General features: G+C 35.0%; 1 protein-coding gene across 3 annotated transcripts; it reads right to left on the bottom strand.

Moving 5' to 3' along the window:
* Positions 1-334: 334 nt before the first annotated feature.
* On the bottom strand, positions 335-22,504 carry si:ch211-1i11.3 (mitogen-activated protein kinase kinase kinase 5). 3 transcript variants are annotated; one of them, XM_051865812.1, is made up of 28 exons: positions 22,001-22,503; positions 21,774-21,913; positions 20,427-20,614; positions 20,156-20,324; positions 19,548-19,654; positions 19,275-19,445; positions 17,489-17,601; positions 16,965-17,124; positions 16,339-16,489; positions 15,337-15,441; positions 15,046-15,095; positions 13,917-14,012; positions 13,347-13,437; positions 11,816-11,949; positions 9,893-10,020; positions 8,250-8,386; positions 8,030-8,135; positions 7,776-7,933; positions 7,258-7,453; positions 6,261-6,423; positions 5,982-6,150; positions 5,666-5,848; positions 4,006-4,111; positions 3,668-3,908; positions 3,145-3,263; positions 2,567-2,655; positions 2,345-2,421; positions 335-1,798 (listed from the first exon to the last, which is right to left on the bottom strand). In XM_051865812.1, exons 1-28 carry the CDS (start codon positions 22,329-22,331, stop codon positions 1,702-1,704), a joined length of 3,975 nt encoding a protein of 1,324 aa, XP_051721772.1. In that variant the 5' UTR covers positions 22,332-22,503; the 3' UTR covers positions 335-1,701. The 3 variants fall into 3 exon arrangements, with proteins under 3 accessions (XP_051721772.1, XP_051721773.1, XP_051721774.1); XM_051865813.1 differs by having other exon boundaries at positions 3,170-3,263; XM_051865814.1 differs by lacking the exons at positions 335-1,798; positions 2,345-2,421; positions 2,567-2,655 and adding an exon at positions 4,637-4,778 and having other exon boundaries at positions 3,170-3,263; positions 22,001-22,504.
* Between the last annotated feature and the right edge of the window lie 371 nt (positions 22,505-22,875).

Raw genomic sequence — 22,875 nt, 5'->3', positions numbered from 1 at the left:
GAAGTGAAACTGACTTTACACATTCGTCCAGATGCATTATGTGGATGCAAGCAAACTTGTTGTGTTTTGAAAGAAGCTAGATTGTCTAAAAAAAACTGGCTTCATTAAAAATGCACCAAGAACAAAGTGAATTGCTAATACACTGACTCAGGTGTCAGTCTTTCATTGTGCGCTTGGGTTTGCATACTGTATTTTTCCTTTAGCTTAAAAAAATCCAATAGATGACATCAAAAATACATTTGGAAAGTGAATGTCTTGTTATACTTTTAAACATTCACTAATTTCTTTTCACATAACTTTTATCATCTCATATGAATTGAAGGATTACTTGGAATAGTTGTACTTTTAAAATTTTATTTGTTGAACAAGAAAAAAAACTGTAACTGATCCAGATTTCCTTTCACTTGTGCATTACAAATAAAAAGCTTTACTTCTAAGATAAATTACTAAATTGTAGTTTTAGTTTTAATTGTAGTTTCATTTTTGCTAGTTTTGCTGTCAGTATTGTTTTCTTTTGTAAGTGTAGCAAATATATAGTATTTAGTATAAGAACACACAATTCATAAATACAAATAAAGCATTTTTGTACCCATATTCATATATACAGTATATACACAACTCAATGCCCTGCAGATTCACATACGATTGTCAGATGATGTTAGCATAAATATTTCAAACATTATAGAGATTTTAAATTGCAAAATTTGATTCTCTTTATAACAAGAAACTGAATGTTCTCAAACTATTCTGAGATTGTATATTACCATTCAAATGTTTGGGGTTATTAAGATTTTTTGTTAAAGAAAGGAATCATTTTATTTAACAAGCACACATTAAGCTGATGAAGTGACAGTAAAGACATTTAAGTTCCTATTTAAACTATTTGAACTTTCTATTCATCAAAAAAGTGTATCATTGCTTCCACAAAAATATTAAGCAACACAACTTTTCAACATTGATAATCAGAAATGTTTCTTGAGCACCAAATCAGCATATTAGAATGATTTCTGAAGGATCATGTGACACTGAAGACTGGAGTAATGATGCTGAAAATTCAGCTTTTCCATCACATTTTAATAATATATTAAACCGATTTTTTACGTGATTAACAAAATCAAGGGAAATGTGCGAAACTCAATCAGAAACTATAGCAACAAATAATGAACACGAACTTAGGCAAATAGTGACAGAGAACACAGGATAGATAAACGGGTACGTTTCCCAAAGTCAACTATGGTGGCAAGTTCAGTCTTTAACAATACAGTTCAATGGATCTTGCAACCATAGTTGTAATAATAAGAAATGTCACTTGAGCGCCAAATCAGCATATTAGAATGATTTCTGAAGGATCATGTGACACTGAAGACTGGAGTAATGATACTAATAATTCAGCTTTGCCATCACAGAATAAATTACAATTTAAAATATATTAAATTAGAAAAATATTTTAAATCGTAATAATATTTCACTTTATTTCTGTTATAAAAAATGCAGCCTGGATGACCACCAAAACATTAAAAGATCTTACGACCCCAAACTTTTGAACAGTATTGTATATTTTCCATAAAATTATTTATTTTCATCTTAGTGTCAGGCACAGATGTAAAGTAATAGTGCAAAAAAGGCACAGACTCTATACACTGCAAACTCACTGAGCTCATAGTATCTAAAAACTGGACAAGAGAGAGTCACTCATGTCTGTTAGAAAATGGTATCTTCACTGTCCTCTTTGACTGTACTGAGATGAGACTTCCTCTGCTTGGAGATGGCAGCCCACAAGCGACACAGCATTCCGCCTCTGAGAAACAAATGGACAAACATAGATTTATTTTACATTATACACTACTGTTCAAAAGTTTGGATCAGTCATTTTTTTGAAAGAAATTAATACTTTTATTCAGAAAGATTAAATTGATCAAACGTGACAGTAAAGACATTTACTATGTTATAAAAATGTATTACAATTTAATAAATTTATAGTTTTTTTTGGACTTTCTATTTATCAAAGAATCCTGAATAAAAGTGTATCATGGGTTCCACTAAAATATTAAGCAGCAGAACTGTTTTCAACATTGATAATAATAAAAATGTTTCTTGAGAACCAAATCAGCATATTAGAATGATTTCTGAAGGATCATGTGACACTCAAGACTGATGTTTTTGCTGAAGACTGTCAGTAATGTAAGCTGAAAATTCAGCTTTTCCATCACATTTTAAAATATAATCAAATAGAAAAACAGTAATGACTTTTTTCATCAAATACTGAATTTTAACTATATTTATAATGTCTCTCCTGCACCTTGCCATATTTTTCCTGTTCAGTACTGATGTCTAGAGCACTTACTTGATGCCACAGTACTGTAGATCATCTCTGCAGGCAAGATGGAGGAGACTGTCCAAGGTGAACTCATGAAAAACAAGCTTAAAGAAATCAAAGAACAAGTAATCGCTGTTAACTTTAACATATTTAAGTTAAGCTAAATTTCACTATTCGAAATCGATAAACATGAATAAGCAATCAAAGCTTGTGGTCAAAAGTAATATATTTTTCCATATTTCCACTCACTATTTCTATGGTTTTCTCATCCACTGGAACACCTCTTAACCAGCGCACCATAGTAGAATTGTAAGCATTTAGGGATGAAGGTTTATTATCTGTTGGAAAGAATAAACATAACACACATTTGATACATAAACTGATACTTAAATGCATTAATTTGCACCCATGTAATGTGATGTTACATTACATTACATTGAGTAAATATTACTGCAAAGCCGGTCATTACAAAAGTCTGGAAGTTTCGAAAACACTTCCAGAACAGGGATTATTTCTTTAGAAGTACATGTAGTGAAAACGCAAGCCCTGAGGTTAAGGCATAAACTTGGGTTGGTTGAATTTGGGTAACAGTTTTAAATGATTACAGGGCGTGTTCTAGGGTGAGTAACAAAAAATCCTCCCAAAACTAAAGACAAGTAGTGGCATGTTGAGTAGATGTGAATAAATGTGACATATTGCTCTATGGCCACACCTTTTGACTGCCTCGGGCGAGAACTTTCTCTCATATGGAGGAAGCAGTTCAAAAACAATTGTTCAGTGGTAAATACTGTGTTCACTTCAGAATAGGAGAAAAAAACGTGAGCAACCTGTAGCTGCAGGTGCAGATCTGACCTCCAGGGCGTTGATGTGTCTTTGTTTGGTATGAATGGAGTTCTTCAGAAGCTCCTGGAATTCTTTCTCCTTTTCATTCAGCTGAATAAGCAACCTGGAACATAGTGTGAACAATTCCCAATAGCAACAAATCAGTGTGGTTCATTGCACTGTTTTCATTCACTGCCCTCTTGTGGCTAATTTGAAAAATAAATAAATAAATAAAGGTCACTCTGTTGTGACATCACCACCATCACAGGTCTAATAATTGCTGTACTTTGCTGTATGCTGGCCTGTAATTGTGATTGCATCATTTTATTTTGTTTGTATATATATATATATATATATGCTAAATAAAAATTTCTAAAGAATGCCATTTATTTGAAATAGAAATCTTTTGTGATAACAAATGTCTTGACTGTTAATTTTGATCAATTTAATGCATCCTTGTTTATATTATTTCAAATAACGAACTTAGTTTTTTATGGTTTTAGTTAACTAAGGTAAGGTTTTGGATACCTCATAGACTCAAGGCGAAGTTCTGATAGCTTCTTTGCGAGTGAAGAGTGACTGGAGATGAGGTCACTGTGGAGATCGTTGCATTTGGCCTGACCCTCTTCAGAATTCTGAGTAATACCCGATTCCTCGTTGTCCTTTGCGAGAGGTGTGACAGCTGGTTCATGATCAGCCTCTGTGTGTTGCTCAGTTTCTAGAGAACTCTCCTCATTTTCAAATGATGACTGTAGCTGAAGCTTGAGCTCTGAAAAAGGATTTTGCAATGAAGTAGCAGATGATTTAGTGATGCAACAGAAGCATTTGGGGCCACTGTTGTATTTGAAATGGTGTCTTTTATGTACCTGGCAGCAGAACCGTGATAGTGTCTTGTACAGCCTGCCTCAGCAAGTTGTCCAAAGCAAACACCCAATGAGGTTTGATCTGCTGTTTCTTCAGAACCTTCTTGACCTTCAAACATAAAAGTCACATATTATTAAGAAAAAGATTTTCCAGAAACAAAAAATCTATGACTTATATTCAGGGTAAGAAGAGTTTATATATATATTATATATATATAAAATAATACATTTCTTGACTGTTATTTTTGATCAATTTAATGCATTCTTGCTGATTAAAAGTATTAATTTTTGACCATAAGCTTTTGAACGGTGGTGTACATATCCTTGTATCCTTGAGACACTTTTATATTTTTTATTAATTTTTGGAATTAGTTTTCTTTCTTTTTTTTAATTTTCTGTTTTAATTTTAGTTAAAGTTTTTGTCATTTTGTTGTGTGTTTTTTGTCATGCTTATTAGTTAACTTTTAAAGATTAAACTCTTTTTTAAAATAGATTTCCAATTAAATAGATTTGCTGATTTCCAGTCACAGCTTTCATGCGTCTTGTCTTGTTCTCTACCAGTTGGTCACATTGCTGTTGGGTGACTCCGGTCACAAAAATTCAAGCAGCTCAGTTTTGTTTAATGGTTTGTGACCTTCCATCTTCCTCCTGATCACATTCCAGAGGTCTTCGGTGGGGTTCAGCTCTGGAGATTGGGCTGGCCATGACAGGGTCTTGATCTGGTGGTCCTCCAGCCACAACTTTATTGGCCTGGCTGTGTGGCATGGAGCATTATCCTGTGGGAAAAAAAAAACAATCCTTCAAGTTGGGAAACATTGTCAGAGCAGAAGAAAGCATTTTTTCTTCCAGGATAATCTTGTACATGGCTTGAATCATGCATCAAAGCCTTAACAAAGACAGATCTCCCCAATTCCAGCCTTACTGAAGAACCCCCAAGTCAGCACCAATCCTCCACCAAATATCACAGTGGGTGCGAAACACAGAGAAGATCAGATCAGAATCAGGCAGATCCATCTTTGTGAAGGACGCATGACTCAAGCGACGTACAAGGTTATCCTATAAGAACATGTGCTTCCTTCTGCTTTGACAATGTTCTTCAACATTGGATTGGTTTTTCCCATGCTCCATGTCACACAGCCAGAACAATCAAAGTGTGGATGGAGGACAACCAGATCAAGAACCTGTCAATCTCCAGACCTGAACTCCACTGAAAACCTCTGGAATGTGATCAAGAGGAAGGACACAAAGTCACAAGCCATCAAATAAAGCCGAGCTGCTTAATTTTTTGCGCCAGGAGTAGCATAAAGTCACCCAACTGGTAGCAAGACAAGACACATGAAAACTGTGATTGGAAATCAGGGTTATTCCACCAAATAATTATTTCTAAACTCTTCCTAAGTTAAAACAATAGTATCATGTTGTTTAAAAATTAATATAAACTTGTTTTCTTCGCATTATTCAAGGTCTGAAAACATGGCATCTTTTTTAATTGACAAGTTGTTTTTGTTTTGTTACTTTTTTTTTTTTTTTTTTTTTACAAACACCTAACCCTGAGTATGAGCAATAGAAATAATAATATTTGCCAATGCCAATAATTAGACCTTAGCTTTAGCTTGATTCTGGTTTAACTGAGATGAAAGCAAATTAAAAGCAAAGAACATACTGCATCCTGTAAGCTAAAGAGCACCGCCTGCAGGCTGCTGAGAGGCACAGAGGAGTTCAGCAGACTGGAGCGCAAAGTCAGGAGGCTGTTACTCAGGTGCCTTTTGTCTGGAGAGCGGATATTCTCTCGGAGGCAGCAAATCAGTTCGCTGATGTGATCTGAGGTAATGCACGGTTCCTCCACCTGCGAGATGAGAAAAGAACAGCAAGTGTTCACACACATCTCAATTCAGAATCATTCAGGCATTCAAGGCACTGGTGGTGTGACAGCATTCCACATCAGGCATCTCAGGTAACACAGTAGTGTGTGAATGTACCTCTGGCAGTGACTCCTGAATGTTTTGAACTACATGGCTGATGTACTCAGTAAGGATCCTATGTAGCGTGTCCCTCCGTTCGCTGTCCTTTCTCAGCATGAACAGACCTAGATTCTCTCCAGAACCAGCTGGACTTGTGGTCATGTCTCCTTGAGGCTCATCTGGCACTCTACCGGCAGCAAATTTGCATGAAGGCAAATAAGTGATTTCAGGTGCTGAAAGTTAGACATGATTTCAACATATAATTCCCAGAATCTGTGATCTGATGAATGGACTCACGTCAAAAAGCCACTGGAGCTGGGAGGACTTTCAGCCATGTCATTTCCTTTGAAGACAGGAGTGGTCCTTCTCAGATCAAAAGAGCAGGATAATTCATTGTGTTCAGCATCTGTGTTCTCCACACACAATGCAATGGGTACAGACATGCTCCTGTAAAAGTCTCCTACAATATAATGACCAAATAAACTAAATTGAATAAACCAAATAAAGTTGAATATTCAATAATTAACTTGCAATCAAATTACTTTAATGTATAAGTCACTATTCATAAGTGGGTGTTTCTTTAACTTTGGGCACTTTTATGTCCCAGGGGTTAATTTTAATTAAAACTAAAAGATTTCAACCTTTTTCTTTTTATTATACAAAGATAATAAAATCAATGTCTTGGAAACTTTTATCATGTCTTAATTTAAAAAAAAAAAAAAAAAAATCATATCAGTGGTCAATGGTATAAATGACACTTTGGTAGGAAATAAAACAAAATAAAATAAATAGATATAAAAAATATAAAAATCAAAATAAATAAAAAAATAATGTAATAAAATAATAAAATAATTTAATTATAGAATAAATGAGTAAATAAAGTATAATACAAATACATACAAATAATTTAATTATAAAATAAAATAAAAATATGCATATATATGTGTGTGTGTGTGTGTGTGTGTGTGCACACATATATATGTGTGTCTGTATATATATATATATATATATATATATATATATATATATATATATAGATAGATAGATAGATAGATAGATAATTTAATGATAAAATAACTATAATAACAAACAAGCAAACAATAAATAAAAATTGCTCGTGTGATGCATGTATAAACATTGCTGGATATTACTGGACAAATAAAAAAAGTGAGTGTGTTTATTTTCTAAAAGGCCACTGAGACAAAAGTGCCCACATTTTAACACCCATTTAAAGCTGTTGGTTTTAAAGTGTTAAAGATCACAAGGATTCATGGATGTGATTCTACAAGCTCACCGGCAGGTTCTTTCAGAGAGTTGTTGGATTGAGGCTTTGCCCTCTTCCTGGGACTGCCCTTCAGAAAGCTGTTCTTCAGGAGCTCTGAAGCTGTAGCTCTCTTGTCTGGGTTGGGTTCAAAGCAGCACATGATGAAGCTCTTAGCTTGCTCTGACATACACTCTGGCACTGGGGGGTGAATCTTGAACATGCCCACCTGCAGGGGGGACAATTACTTAGTAAACTGTTTTGTAGGCCTGAAACACACTCTTCAGACCATCATAACACCACCAGTTTTACACCATCAGTCTTTGCCACAAGGGGTGCTACTCAAGACATTAGCATAAACCGTCTGCTGTTCTTCGTGCATACATGCTATTTTTTGGCCTTAAAGTGAATGTAATAAATATGCAATGAAGCATGAAGTCAATTGGGAATGTGAGAATGGAATGTAAATAAACTTCAAAGTTGATTTAACATGGTTATATAACATCAGTTTAAAATAACACTCAGATTCCTGCATCAAAAAACTACAGCACCTTAAACATGGCTGCCTGAGGATTTCCCAGCTCATGAAAAGGTGGCTTCCCTGTGGCCATTTCTATGATGGTGCAACCTAGAGCCCAGATATCAGCTGGTTTGCCATACCCACGAGGACCTTGGTCGATGATTTCTGGAGCCATGTACTGCAGAGTGCCTGTGGCCGAATACATCAGGAGGAGTTTGAAAAGCAAACACACAAGAGTACATAATGTAATCTGAGAAGCATACAAGTATGCACTAGGAGACTCACCTGTGAATGTCTCTGTACATGGGTTGATTCCTGCTAGTCTCTTAGAGGTGCCAAAATCTGATATCTTGAGCACGCCACTGTACGTATTTATCAAAACATTATCACCCTGGTGAGATAAAAAGAATGTGATGCAAAGTATGCCACGTGATGAAAAAAATGCAGCCAAAATGTTCAGGTTGATGAACTTGAAAGCAATGGCAGCACTGTGATGTATTCATACCTTAATGTCTCTATGGACAATCTGATTATCATGGAGATATTTCAGCCCTTCCAGAATCTGCTTGGTGTAGAAAACAATGGTCACCTCATTATCTTTAAGAGGTCCCCACTTTGATCGTAAGAGAGAGGACAAACTTCCTGTAATGGAAGAAAAAACAAGTGAATACATGACCCTTAGTGTTCAGGAAGTGTGCAATCATACATTTTAAGATAAAAAAAAAAAAAAAAAAAAAAAAAAAAAAACTGTATCCACATGCACATATGAAAGGTCAATAAAACAGACAACATAATGAAAAGAATAGACAGACAATAAAAGAAATAATTAAAAGAATCTTTTGAAAAAAAAAAAGATTTTGAAAATGCATACACATTGTAATCTTTGCATTTATACTGATCTCATAAAATGCTCTATTTTCAACAATTTTAGGTTTAATAACATTTAAAAATTTCAAGTGGTATAACATACACTACCATTCTAAAGTTTGTTGGTCAGTAAGTTTTTTTCTTTGAAAGATTAAATTCAGAATTAAATTGATCAGAAAGGGCCAGTAAAAACATAAATAAATGAATGAATGAATGAATGAATGAATGCTATTCTTTTGAACTTTTGATCCATTAAAAAAAATCCTGAAAAAAAAATGTATCAGTTTCCACAAAAATATTAAGCAGCAAAACCATTTTCAACATCGCTAATAATATCAAATGTGTCTTGAGCACCAAATCAGCATATTAGAATGATTTCTGAAGGATCATGTGACACTGAAGACTGGAGTAATGATGCTGAAAATTCAGCTTTGCCATCACAGGAATAAATTACATTTTAAAATATATTAAAATAGAAAAGTTAACTTAAATAGTAATAACATTTCACAATATTATTATTTTTACTGCATTTTTGATAATGCCGTAAAAAGCAACATAAAAAAGAAAACGAGTGTGCACATCTTACAGCATTCATCAAGATAAAAAGTATTTTTTGACAAATATGATTTTTTTTTTATGAATAAGATCATTTTTAAGGGGTTTATCATCAGAATAACTGAACAGGTAAATGTAGATTTTTTGTTGTTGTTGTCAATTTTAAGGAATATACTGATCACAAGGACCACAAGGGTCTGCAGTAATATAATTTCCTGTTTTATGAAATTTTTTGTCACATTACAACAAAATGGCTTCCTGCTTGTTGGCTTACACCACATAGACTTTGAGTTGGCAAAAAAGCTTGTTAAATATTGATTTTATTTTAACAGTCTTTTTCCAGGAATGTTAACTTGTTGACATTTCTGGCCACAAATAATATTATATATGTTTAATTATAAATATATATTATATATTTATTAAAAATGCATATCATAAAGATGGTGTAGGACCAAACACATAAATAAGCGTTACGTCACTGATCCATAAATAACTCTCTGAACTCATTAATCCTCTGAACTGGTCTGTGCTGTTCAGTAAAGCACATTTCTGTTAAGCACCCAGCTATAGATCTTCCCACACACCAACATTACACACTCACACTACACACCCAACCTCAGAACCAAGGATTTCTCAACAGACTTCACAGAAATCAACATTCCTCCATGTCATCAAAGAGGAAAACTTAAGATAAAGTCAGAGAGAAATGAGCAAAGCATGCCACACCTCCAGGAACCTCCTCCATGAAGATCTTGATGAAGCCATCCTTACTGACTGATCCCAAATACTGAACAATATTCCTGTGCTTCAGCCTCTTGTGTAGGGCAATCTCCTCATGGAGCGGCTGAGAGTAGCTAAGAGCCAGAATGAGAAAGACAAGAAAGAGACCAAAATGGAAGACAAAAAGTAAATATTATGATGATTAAAGCTATGCAGCTCTGACCACAATCATAAGGGTTTTATAGGCATATTTAGTAAAACAGCTAAGCACAAATCTTGGATCACATGGAAAGGCTTACATCTGCAAACTGTCCACGTGAGGACAGTTTAAACAAGCATTAGTCCTGAGGACAAACATCACTGGGCCATGGGGACCTCTGAACATGGTCAGAGGTCAACAAACAAGCGCTGAGTTTTTGCTGAAGCAGATCAACAATGCACCTAATACACAGTTAAGAAGTGGCCTAAAACTATAAACAACCTTTTATTTATTTCATATTTTATATATGTGATGCGATCTGGGAAAACCCGTCGGATGTCGCAATGGAATGTTTTCAGTAAAGTCAAAAAATAGGTCAAATGTCATTTTTTTGTCAAAATTTGTTTTTTATTAAATTATTATTCTATAACTTCTTGTCTATCATCTCTAAAAATATCTTGGCAAAATTCGCCTGGTAAGTGCAGAAAAATAGCGATTTATAGTGGCAAGGCTGTCTTTCTCTAACGTTACTGTTTAAGAACACACCCAGCGGAGGTAAAAAAAAAAGAAAAAAAAAAAAAAAAAAAACGGCCATAGCTTTCCCTCTCTTAACACTACAAAGACAGTTCACCAATCAAAATAAACCACATAACATGTAGAATGAAGGTGTATTAATGCAAATTTCCCACCAGTCCTGGTAAACTACGACACGCAAAGATTTTTTTTTTCTATTACTACGTTATCGCGAGAAGGCGGAGCAGAAGAGAATAACGGAGCTATAATGAACACACATGTTCGAATTATGTGTTTATTAGAGGCTGAATTCAAATCAAATACTGCCAAACCGCCCATACTACTTCTGAATAGGATATCTACTTCATAAAATGTATGAAAATATGGAAATATATTGTTCAGATCACTCAAATAAATGGAGGCACCATTACATGGTCAGTAATAGAGCTTAGATGTCATCTACTAAAAAAAGTTTGGTACTGCGCCCAAACAAAATCTTACTGAAAGCTCATTTTTGAAATATATCAACCTAAAATTTGAAATGTTGACATTTTTGGCTTTGATTTTCTTGCAGTTTAAGAGTAAAACATGTTTTGTAATATATTATTATAAAATATAAACAATTATATTTTTACATTTTCATAAACTTAAACTTCTATAACTTTTTTTTATTTCACTTTCCTAATTTATTTCACTTCTAAAATAATCTGACAAGTGTCACAAGACCAACCTTAGGTCTATATTCCAAAGCATTCTTGAATTACAACCATTTATGTTTGGATAGTGCATTTTCATGTCTATCCGAAAAAGGGGCAGACAGTTATTTAAACCTGTTTTTCTCAAAATTCCATTCCTGAAAATCATAGCGATCAGCTGCCTTCAGATAACCATAACGTTTGTTACAGACAAGCTATGAAAGAAGTAAAAACAGATTTGGAAAGGGCTTGGATCATATGGTATTGAAACTGTGAAACTTTACTGTGGTTAAAAAAAATTTAATTTATTATATGTCCAATATTTAATACATTAAATTATTAATTATTAATATATTTCATTATTATTATCATATAGTAGTTTTATATGCCAAAAGTAGGCATGTTTTAGGTGTTATGAAAGTTATATTGTTATGTAACATACATCAAGTTCAAACTTGATGCATATTTTAAAGTATGCATTTTACCCAAAAATATCAAAGCAATGGAAAAAAATGTTCATACGTGCTGTCTTTCTCTGGGATCTCTTTGATTGCGATGCGCACATGATTGCTGAGGTCCCGTCCAGCATACACCACTCCATAGGTTCCTTTCCCCAGCACCACCTTGTCTCCATTCTCATTGCTCTCATAAATGTACTGAAAGAGAAATAGTACCATCCTAAGGACCAATTTCACCCAATGGGTAAAGATATATATTTACATGCCAATATTGCTGTGGCAATATTACTCAGTTCTTATTCAAATACTCAAAATCAGTCAACTAATCTGCCTGAAAAATATATAGATTTATCACTAATATAGATTACTCTTTAAAAGTCTGGGGTTAGTACAAAAAATTAATACTTTTATTTGGCAAGGATGTATTAATCTGATCAGTGACAGTAAATACATTTTTAATATTATAAAAGATTTCTATTTAGAAAAAATGCTGTTCTTTTGAACTTTCTATTCGTCAAGGAATCTTAAAAAATGTATCAGTTTCCACAAAAAATATTAAGCAGCGCAACTGTTTTCAACATTGATAATAAGAAATATTTCTTGAGCACCTAATCGGCATATTAGCATGATTTCTGAAGGATCATGTGACACTGAAGACTGGAGTAATGATGCTGAAAATTCAGTTAAAATATATTGATAAGATATATTAAAATAGAAAACATTTTAAATTGTAATAATATTTCACAATATTACGTTTTTTACTGTAATCAAATTTGATCAAACAAATGCAGCCTTGTTGAGACTTGTTGAGACTTCTTTCAAAAACATTTAAAAACAAATCATACCAGCCCCAAGCATTTGAACAGTAATGGCAAAATTAATCTTTTGAATTTTTTTTATATGAGCTATTCTGTGAAGTTTTAACATTTAAAAGAACACTGTATGCCCAATGCTTGTTAAAAAAAGGCAAAACTGAGCTTTGTAAGAAGCATTACATTTCACACATAACTGCAACATTCAACAAGCACTAAACTGGCAGCAAGGACACATGACAGCAGGAAACACGTTTAAATGTGGAGTCTTGTTAATACTAAAGATAGTTAAAGAGGAAGCAAACAGGCTGACAACACAGTTGCATTATTGTACTGCCCATCATATAGCGGTACCATATTCACAGTATGCAACGGGAAGCTGCATGTGGAATGGTACTATTTGGCAATAAATGTCAACTCAACTCTTTCATGATGATTATACTTTTCATAAAAAACAAACAAACAAAAAACATTACAGACAAGTCAAGACATCCTGGCTACTCAAGATCCTGACTGTCCAAGTCCAAGCCAAAAGAAATGAATAACCTAATTTGTTCATCAAAACATCTCAAATCTATTCCACACAAAAAATATAAACCAGTTCTACCTGACAACATTAGTCTGCAATGAAAGTCAATGAACTTTTAAGGGTTGTATATCAAGGGTAAGTTAGAAATAGCTGCTTAATCAACCACATGCACATTTTCACTCATGCTGAAAAGGATTACTGGTTCCTGAACAAACAATGAGAGGTTATATGACATTCATGGTGATTTCTCTCACCTCTAAAACTCCTTCCCCTCCCCTGACTGGACTGGAATCTTCCACGGGACTTTCTGTTTGATGCAATAGAGAGTTCACCAAATCACAGAACCTGACAAGCAACACACAAATTATAGGGGTTGAGAATGTGTTCAATGGAAAAAAAGCTCTTTCATTGTGACTCATTGCCTTATGATTTCTTTATGATGTTCAAACATGCACTTACACTTGATCATCTGGCCATTACGTAATCGTTTGAGTTTTTTTCATTGGATAAATGAGAATAACTTTGTAAGATTGTTGTGGTTTCTAATCTTTGTTAAAAATCACATCTCAAAAATCTTTGGTCAAATGTGACTTCCTGAACCTGTTACACCAGGAGGGTAATTAAATATGGCATGTAATAGTGAATAGTGCCTGGAGCACCTATAAATTTAACAGTATTAAAATATAAAATTATTCTTGAAAGTAATTCACAGCTTAATCTTTCAGGAGTTCATTCTCTGCCGAAAACACTCATGACATTGGAGCTCTTCCCTCATGTTGTCATGTGCAGCATGTTTAAGCAATGTGTCGGTTGGCAGAGCTTACCCTTTACAATGAAGATCACTGGGAAAGTACAACTGGAAGTCATCTGAATTGTACAGGACATACAGGAAGCAGCTCCGTTCGTCGAACTTGGAGATGCTGCACGAGTGGAATGACAGGGGATTCTCAAACTACATGAACATGAGCATTCTCAATCCAATCCAACATGCCAGAAAAATAAAACATCAAATATAATGGGTCAAGCTCTTTTACACTATTTGAAATTGATCCAAACAGAGCAGTTCAGTTTGTACTCCATGGACTCCCCTGGGAATTTATAGTTCTTAGGTTTTTAGAATGGCTGTATTTAAAAATAAAGTTTGTGGTGGACAGTTATTTTGTTCTATTACATAAATGCCACACATTTAATGCCTAAAATGTTAACTTTGAAACTTGCAAGTTGTTACAACAACTTGAATCTGACAACTACTGAAGTCTTGTAACACACAACGGTTTCAAAATTCAAAGTTTTAGGTTAAAAAGTGTGTCATTTGTGTTATGAAATGTGAAAGTCTCTTCAATTAATGTCAGGCACTTATTTTACTGATTAAAAATATTTTAATATTTTAAAGGAATAAAAGTCCACAGGAAAATTCAACAGGCAATCCAAACCATCAATGATGGCCGAAAAAAATGAAGTCATGACTCAACAGCTCTTTGCAACTCATAAACATTTTAATGACAAATACAACACATTCCTGTTAGAATCCGTGTGGAAATACTAATTCTAACAGGAATACAGATCCCACTAGGAGACTATGTATCCATAACTAAAATTATTTTTTACATATGGGTCAATCTGACCTTAAATATTAACATCCACCACCATTTGTTTTGCAACCTGAGCTCTAAACAAGATGTCCAAGGGCTGGAAATAGGAACAAAAACAGTAAGAACAAGAACAGAAAGAGACATTGACCTGTAGCTTAAAAAGTTGGAAAGAGGGTAACAGGCGTCAACCAGGCGTTTCTCAAAAAGGAAGTTTCTCAAAAAATCCTATTCAGAGAAAAATCGCTGGCCTGTGGCCAAAACAGAGCAGCCCCAGTGGGACCATAAACTGCTGCAAGCTTGGAAATGGAAAACAGAAAAAAAAAAAAGTGGAAATGATAATATTCTCATAAGCACACAGTACCTTACTCCACGAATAGCAGATGCTGGGAAAGTCCACTCATGGAGACCTTTCTGGGAAAGCCAAATAAAGCACATTACACTCCCACAGACATGTAAAAAAGGGTGAATTTTACAGTACAGAGCAGTGGGTCGCTCACAACATCCTCCATGTTAAATGATGCCTATTTTTCACATAAATTATTTAATAAGGTGGAAACTCAACTACGTGACAACACAATGCAATGAAACTACACCCTGCACAATTAGTCCTGAATGCCATGTGTGAAAAGCACCAAGAGTCAAGGGTGTTTACCTCGAGTGGAGTGACGTATCTCAGCTGCACCGTACGGCTGTCATCTTCCTCACTTACGCTTATTATACTGGGTTGGAACACTTTAGTGGGCTCCAGAATAAGAACCTAAAAAAGACATTTCAGGTCTGTTCTCAACCTTTTTGGCCTTTCCTTTAAGTAAAACAAGCTGTCTTCTGTGCAGCAGTATACTTTAAACAAAATCAAAGAATGAACTTGTGTAATGAAATTTCGAACAAGATCAGGCCAAAACAACGTTTGTTTCGGGATTTTGAAATAGTCTGCAAAAGCAAACTTTCTGGACAAGTTCGCTCCAGCTTCATTTCTTCTGTTCAGTCCATCGAAGTCAGACATCCGCAAGTAAAAACACAAACACACTGGAGGGCCGCTTTATAGTGGAAAATAATGTTGTAATTCTAATTAAAAGAGAAACTGATGCTGTTTTTTCAACTTAATACTGTTTAATACTGTAAAGCTGCTGCTTTAAAATAATGTGTTGTATAAAGTGCTATATAAATAAACGTGGCGTGGCTTGATTGAAGGGCAGAATTCTGCTGCTGGTGCAAACATGCAGACTTCAGATGCTAAGGCATGACTTGAAACTAAGGTATGTCAATAACTGACTAATAAACTTTTCATTGCCATTAAAGTGAAATTACTGAACCTAAACATAGGAACCTGATAAAAATGTTCATTTAAACAAAAAATGTCAGACGGACTTAGAGGTTTTTGCATCTGAAGTCTTCATATCCCCATTGCTATGATCAGATACTTTCTTAACTGCTGTTTTCTCACCATTGTTATGTTTGTTATGTTTATTTTTTTAGTTTGAATGTAAAGCGCGCAGCACATATTTACACAATCTGGGCGGCGTCAGAATGTTCGCTAAAAGTATACTGCTGGTCATGTACTTCCAGCTCCTTTTTATGTCAAACTACGTCGCTGTGAATGTATCGGGGCCTTTAAGGTTGTACTGTTGAGGAAGGAGAAAAGAAGTGGTCTTACCGGGCAGCGTGCTGTGGAAACTGTAGGCTTGCACGCCTGCACCATCAACTCCATCCAAAAGTCCACAGTTTCCTGTTTAGGATGATTCACTTCTTTGGGTTTGGCAAACTGCTTGTATAGTATATATGTCTCCATAATGGATGCAACATACCTGTTTTGAAGGAGAAATCACCTTGCAGTAAATAAAATGTCTTTTTAGGGCTGTCAATGTTAATTTAGTGTGATTATTTCATTTTTTCTTTAAAAAAAATAACCCTGTCCAATTAAAACTTGATGTACCACATTCATGGTTTTGCTATTACAGTCAGTGTGCCTTAATGCATTTATCTATCATAATAATCTAAACCCTTTGAATTGTATTCATTGGGGGGCTTTTCTCATGCAGTTTATTGATTTTGTAATCTGCATATTGGGTAATTTAAATAAAAAAAAAGAAATGACAGGCCTAGTCTTATTTGAATGAGTGTTATTACAGTTCTGAAATAACACTTAAGTTTGTTAAAAAAAAAAAAAAAAAAAAAAAGGAAAGGAAAGGAAGTTTAGTTCCTAAAAAAAGTTTAGTTTTAACTTCATACTACCTTATCAAATCAAACAAAAATTGATAATCAATCATTTTTTTTGCTCACCACATTGGTGCTTTGAGTCTGTAGAGTCTCTCGGAAGCTTCTATGACTTTCTTGTGCTCATTGGCCAAGATTCCAGCCCCTAAATAAAAACCAACATCCCAGTAGTCCTGCATCTTCTCAAGAGAGCCCTTCCTGCCCAGCAGGCTACTGAGTGTGACACCTGTACAACAGGCACAAAGAACACCACAAACCAAAACTCAGTCTAGGCTATATGAAAAGCATGAGACAGGGCTGCAAGTCTAAAGTGTAAAAATAAGGCAACGCCTTTTTAACCACCTTATTTTCTCACATTCTCTATACACATACTTTGTGCTATCATGCATTCATGTTCAATGCCAAAGCAATTGTATCATAAAAGTAGGCCACTAAATATCAATTTCTATACACTAGCCTGCTATACAGAAAATACCATCCAATAGCCAACAAAGCACTACATGATATGTAGACCAAACTATGATCCATCTCACTATTTAAAGTGCACACAACCAGAGCAGGGAAGCTAAATAAAGGACACACAAACACACCGATTTTCCGCAGTTCAATAGAGGTGTCGAATTCATGGCCAGCAGCCATCAGGAGCACAACGTTATTGATTCCGGAGTGCAAAGAGGGTTCAATCTCAAAGGCCTTGCCATACCTGCAGGACAAACATAAAGGCCAAAACATGAGATATCATTACTGTAAAATGAATATTAAGAGAAATTAGCATTAACACAAATACCTGAACATAGCTAACTGGATTACTGTTTGATGATCCATGATTGTCTAAATATCTAAACAAGATTTAATCCAGACAAATTTACTTGAGAAGCAAAATTGTATTAGATATTTTTTTTCTAAGGGAATATATATTTTAATTAGTATTAGCTAACGCAGGAGCTGGCCAATAATGAGCCGGCGTTCTGACGTAAAACCTGGAAGCGCAGAACTGTGTTTACAACGTCAACAGAGTACGAGACTGACACGGAAGAGAAGAAATTGTTGAATAAAATCGTTATTTTTGTTTTGTTTTTGCGCACAAAATGTATTCTCGTCACTTCATAACATTAAGGTTCAACCACTGTAGTCACATGGACTATTTTAACGATGTCTTTATTACCTTTCTGGGCCTTGAAATTGGTTATGACGTCACTTTATATAGGGAGGTCAGAAAGCTCTCGGATTTCATCAAAAATATCTTAAAGGGTTAGTTCACCCAAAAATGAATATAATGTCATTTATTACTCACCCTCATGCCGTTCCACACCCGTAAGACCTTCATTAATCTTCGGAACGCAAATTAAGATATTTTTGTTGAAAAAATGGCTCAGTGAGGCCTCCATAGCCAGCAATGACATTTCCTCTCTCAAGATCCATTAATGTACTAAAAACATATTTAAATCAGTTCATGTGAGTACAGTGGTTCAATATTAATATTATAAAGCGGCGAGAATATTTTTGGTGCACCAAAAAAACAAAATAATTATTATAGTGATGGACGATTTCAAAACACTGCTTCAGGCAGCTTCGGAGTGTTATGAATCAGCGTATCGAATCATGATTCGGATCGTGTGTCAAACTGCCAAACTACTAAAATCACATGACTTTGGCGCTCCGAACCGCTGATTCGACACGCTGATTCATAACGCTCCGAAGCTTCCTGCCGCAGTGTTTTGAAAAATCGGCCATCACTATATAAGTCATTATTTTGTTTTTTTTGGTGCACCAAAAATATTCTCGCCGCTTTATAATATTAATATTGAACCACTGTACTCACATGAACTGATTTAAATATGTTTTTAGTACATTAATGGATCTTGAGAGAGGAAATGTCATTGCTGGCTATGCAGGCCTCACTGAGCCATCGGATTTCAACAAAAATATCTTAATTTGCGTTCCGAAGATTAACGAAGGTCTTACGGGTGTGGAACGGTATGAGGGTGAGTAATAAATGACAGAATTTTCATTTTTGGGTGAACTAACCCTTTAATTTGTGTTCCAAAGATGAACAAAGGTCTTATGGGTTTAGAACGACATAATTATTATATTATTATGTAATTAATGACAGAAATTTCATTTTTGGGTGAATTAACCCTTTAAGTTTGTTTATATATTTTTACTGTAAAGCAAGACAGTAATACTGGACAATTTATAGGGAAGGGTATGCAGGCCACTGGACTTATATTAACTAATTTGTATTATTTAAGATCAGATGTTCGCCTACCACAGCACCTTATAGTAAAATGGATGTTTATAAATGTGCGAAATAGATTTAACGGTCATCAGACTTGTGTTGCTCTGTCAGTCGAGAGGATAAAGACTGGCACTCACCAGTAACATGCTCGATCTCTGCTGTATGTGTCTTTGAAGCCTGAACTCAGGAACATGTCCTTGTAGATGCGCCCACACAGGCAGTACACATCTGAGGCCACGGTGCCTGCCGATTCCACAATGGGTAAAATGAGCTTTAAAGCCTTGTCACGATCACCAGGTTGATTTCTCCTTTAAACACATTTCACAATGTTTTGTAAGGAACAAAATGAATGTTTAATCCAATAACCTTATATTTTTTTGCATTATATTTTTTCAAAAAACAAAGCTCACCTGTTCAATGCAAAAATATACTGAAATTTAATGTTCTGATGTGCTATCATCATGCACATGGGCAAATTATTCAAGGTCTCCACCAGATTTATTATGGATTCGTAGTCCTTGAATCACATGGAGAAAGAGAGTTCAATTTCAATAAATTATTCACACGTTTGCTGGCACCTCTTATATTTCACAACCATTGTCAAATATATTTGCTTATTGCTCTGGGTAAACAAAAATTATATTTATATATTATTTTGTATAATAAAATTAAAAGCAGAGCATGAAAATCTTAAAGAACAGGAAGCCATAATTTACCATTTACTACATGATTTATTACATCAAAGCCGGAGAGATCTCATTTCTATATCTCATTAATAATTAAACAGATTCAGTTGTGTATCACAGCAACAATCAAAACATTCACACAAAGAGCTGCTGACACAAACTGCAAAGATTAAAGAAATACACATTTTAGAGAAAAAAAAAAGGTGTGATAAAAGTGACTATTTGTTCATAAAATATGATGACTACACATTTCTATGCATGAGTATTATTCACATTGGCCATGTTTGTCACTGAAAGCTTAGCGCTGTACACATGTAACTCTAGTAACTCACCGGAATGTCCCTATAAGACAGCAGGAGGCTCATAACAATGTCTGGACTCAGAAGCTCCACCGAATCCAGACGCTTTTGGATCCGGCCCAGCTCCTGACTTAGAGCCTGTCCAGTGAAGTGCTCTCGAGCCAGACGGATCTCCCTGCGGATTGCCTCATGGAGGTATTCGCTGTGAGGCAAGAGTGTGTTAAGCTTTTATCCAGACAATATAAAAAATAACATTCAGCAAATGACTTCCAGGAAAAGAAAATGCACACAATTACATTCCTACCTAGAATGAATGTGAACACTTTCCAGCAACTTAACCAGTCGATCCACCAAAGGGGTCAGCAGGGATTCAAATTTAAAGCTGGAATGAAGGAAATCTTTGATGCCCCTCATCAGTGTTGCATCACAGGCAAATATTTTACCCTGTGGTGACACCATGTAGGGGATAAAAGTGTAGCTCCCACATTGTTCCTAGAATGAAGAATACAGAAGACCAAACAAACACATCAATATATAGGACAGAGGATGTTGTCACAAGCACAGTCAGTCAGTTCCTATAAGGTTCAGAGTCATAAATCCAATTATTCAAATGCTTGTCTTATATAGCAGTGGTTTTTGTAAGTTAGTATCAAACACCTAGTTAAAAACTTAAATGACATTAATTTGAGTGAAATCTACAATCCAAATAGTACCTAGAATATCATTATCATTATATTTTGTAATATCCATTGGTAAACAAGTGTGCACAATAAAAAAACAACACACATTCAGAGTCAACTATTTAATAAAGATTTAACTAAAAGGTCAAACTGTATTTTCAGAACAAGGTTTTTTCTTATAGAATAATTTTTGTAGAATAATTCAACAAAACTGAGTGTGTTTGTTTTCTGTTACTATTAAAAATGATTTGTGGGCGAGTAGAAAAAAATGCAATAAATTTATTCTCTGAAATCATGAAAAATACATATTCTCTGAAAACAAGTCTTAATATATTGTTTGTTGTTTCTTTGTAACAATAAATGCATTTTTGTTTCTCACAAAGTTCTTAATAAATGCATCTTTGTTTCTCAGTACATATATCTTGTTTTAAGGTTGTATATATTTTTTAATCCAGAAAGCAAGACAAAAATATTGATTAAGATTCTTTTTTATTATTTCAGAAGAAGGGTATTTCCAATAAACGCATATTTGGGTTAAGCAGTCACATGATTTGTAATTTTATACAATTTATTATTACAGCTTGTGTTGGCCAAAATAATGGTTTGATATTTATGTTACCATTTATGCTGTTTTATGAATCATTTCATAATAATTGTACTTTTTAGATTTGGCTATTTATGCTGTTTAATGACAGGTCCCATTGTGACAGCTTACCCTATATAGCATGACAACATTGTTGTTAAGAAGTCAATGTGTGTTCAGTAACCTAAATCTTTTTCATTAGACAATAACGGTGTGAACGTTCAATAGCTTTTCTGTAGCCGAGGCTTTAAGGTTTGTGTCTACACCGAAACTGACTTTCAAAAAAATACAGAAATATTCAGTGAAATAAAAAGTGTACTCCATACTGACTTTCGAAAACAACCTTGCACTTTATAAATCAAGGGTTTTTTTGTGTGTAGTTTTTCACCTTCACAACTTGAAGACTGTCCTCTTGTTTGTTACAGTACAGGATGACATTATTGGTCATACTGAAACTCTCTCTGACACCCAGGTGATAAAACAGAGACGGCTGGCAGATAGAGTTATTCATCTCCACCACAACAACATCTAAAACACAGAGTTAAAAACAATCGCTTATACGTGCACTTTGGAAATATTCCTGAAAATCCCAGATATGTACATGCCACAACTTGCCTGCGTTGTAAAAAGTGTCCAGGATTTCAGTTGTGCCCAAAGCAATGCGCTCAAAAGAAATGCTCTTCAGCACAGCGTGCGCCTCCGCACAGGCTTCTGTAAGACATGTCTGTGAAAGATTCTCCTCAGTTTGAGGCAAAGACCCGTCCTCAACGGCGATATACACCACGGATAAAGCCCTGGTCCGACTCCGCGGGGATATTATACCTTTATTCCCGCCGCCTATTTCGAGAGCCAAAGGATCCTGCCATAAACTTCCAGCTGAAACTCGGACTGGATCCCTTCTCTTGGTCTCGTGCAGGCTCATGCGCCTGCGTTCAGTCGTATACATGTTGTATCTCGAAAATAGTGCCTAGCTATTTAAAAAAAAAACATCCTGTGATCGCGTCCTCGACATACCTTCACTATGGCGTAAAGTATTCCTGTAGTTTTTTTTCAGGTAAGACTCTGAGGAGGATCTTTTAGGCACGTCCTTCTTCTGCGCCCCGCCCTCCTCGTGTCACGCTCCACAGCTGTGCGACCTCGCCTACAAGTACAACCGCTGCTTGCCCAATAACTATTTGCCTGTCATTGTTTTGGAAGTATGTTTTTTCTGTGCAAAATTGTTCCATTACAAAAAAAAAAAAAAAAAAAAACTTTTTCACTAATAGAAGTCACTTAGGGGGGGGAAATGTGAAAGTAATGTAATCTGATTACCTTTGGTCACATAATATGTAAATAACCTGAAGTAAAAAGAGTCAAGTAAAAAGTCATCAAAAACACTTTTTTATTTATTATAGATTTTATGCCATGTAGTTGTAACCATGCTGTAAATGCTCTGCTAATATAAAAAACAATTTTTACACAACAGAAATGTTTCTGCAGCAGAAAAAAAT

This window comes from Ctenopharyngodon idella, chromosome 16 (genome assembly GCF_019924925.1).
Source record: "Ctenopharyngodon idella isolate HZGC_01 chromosome 16, HZGC01, whole genome shotgun sequence".
Taxonomy (NCBI): domain Eukaryota; kingdom Metazoa; phylum Chordata; class Actinopteri; order Cypriniformes; family Xenocyprididae; genus Ctenopharyngodon; species Ctenopharyngodon idella.
Note: the sequence above shows the minus strand (reverse complement) of the source record. Positions and strands in the feature narration are given on the sequence as shown.

Coding starts and splice junctions, on each gene's coding strand:
- si:ch211-1i11.3 (XM_051865812.1), bottom strand. CDS start 22,331: ATGTATACGACTGAACGCAGGCGCATGAGCCTGCACGAGACCAAGAGA. Junction 15,442..16,338: donor TTTCCACAGCACGCTGCCCG/GTAAGACCACTT, acceptor TGTCTTTTTTAG/GTTCTTATTCTGGAGCCCAC. Junction 15,096..15,336: donor GATACGTCACTCCACTCGAG/GTAAACACCCTT, acceptor TGGCTTTCCCAG/AAAGGTCTCCATGAGTGGAC.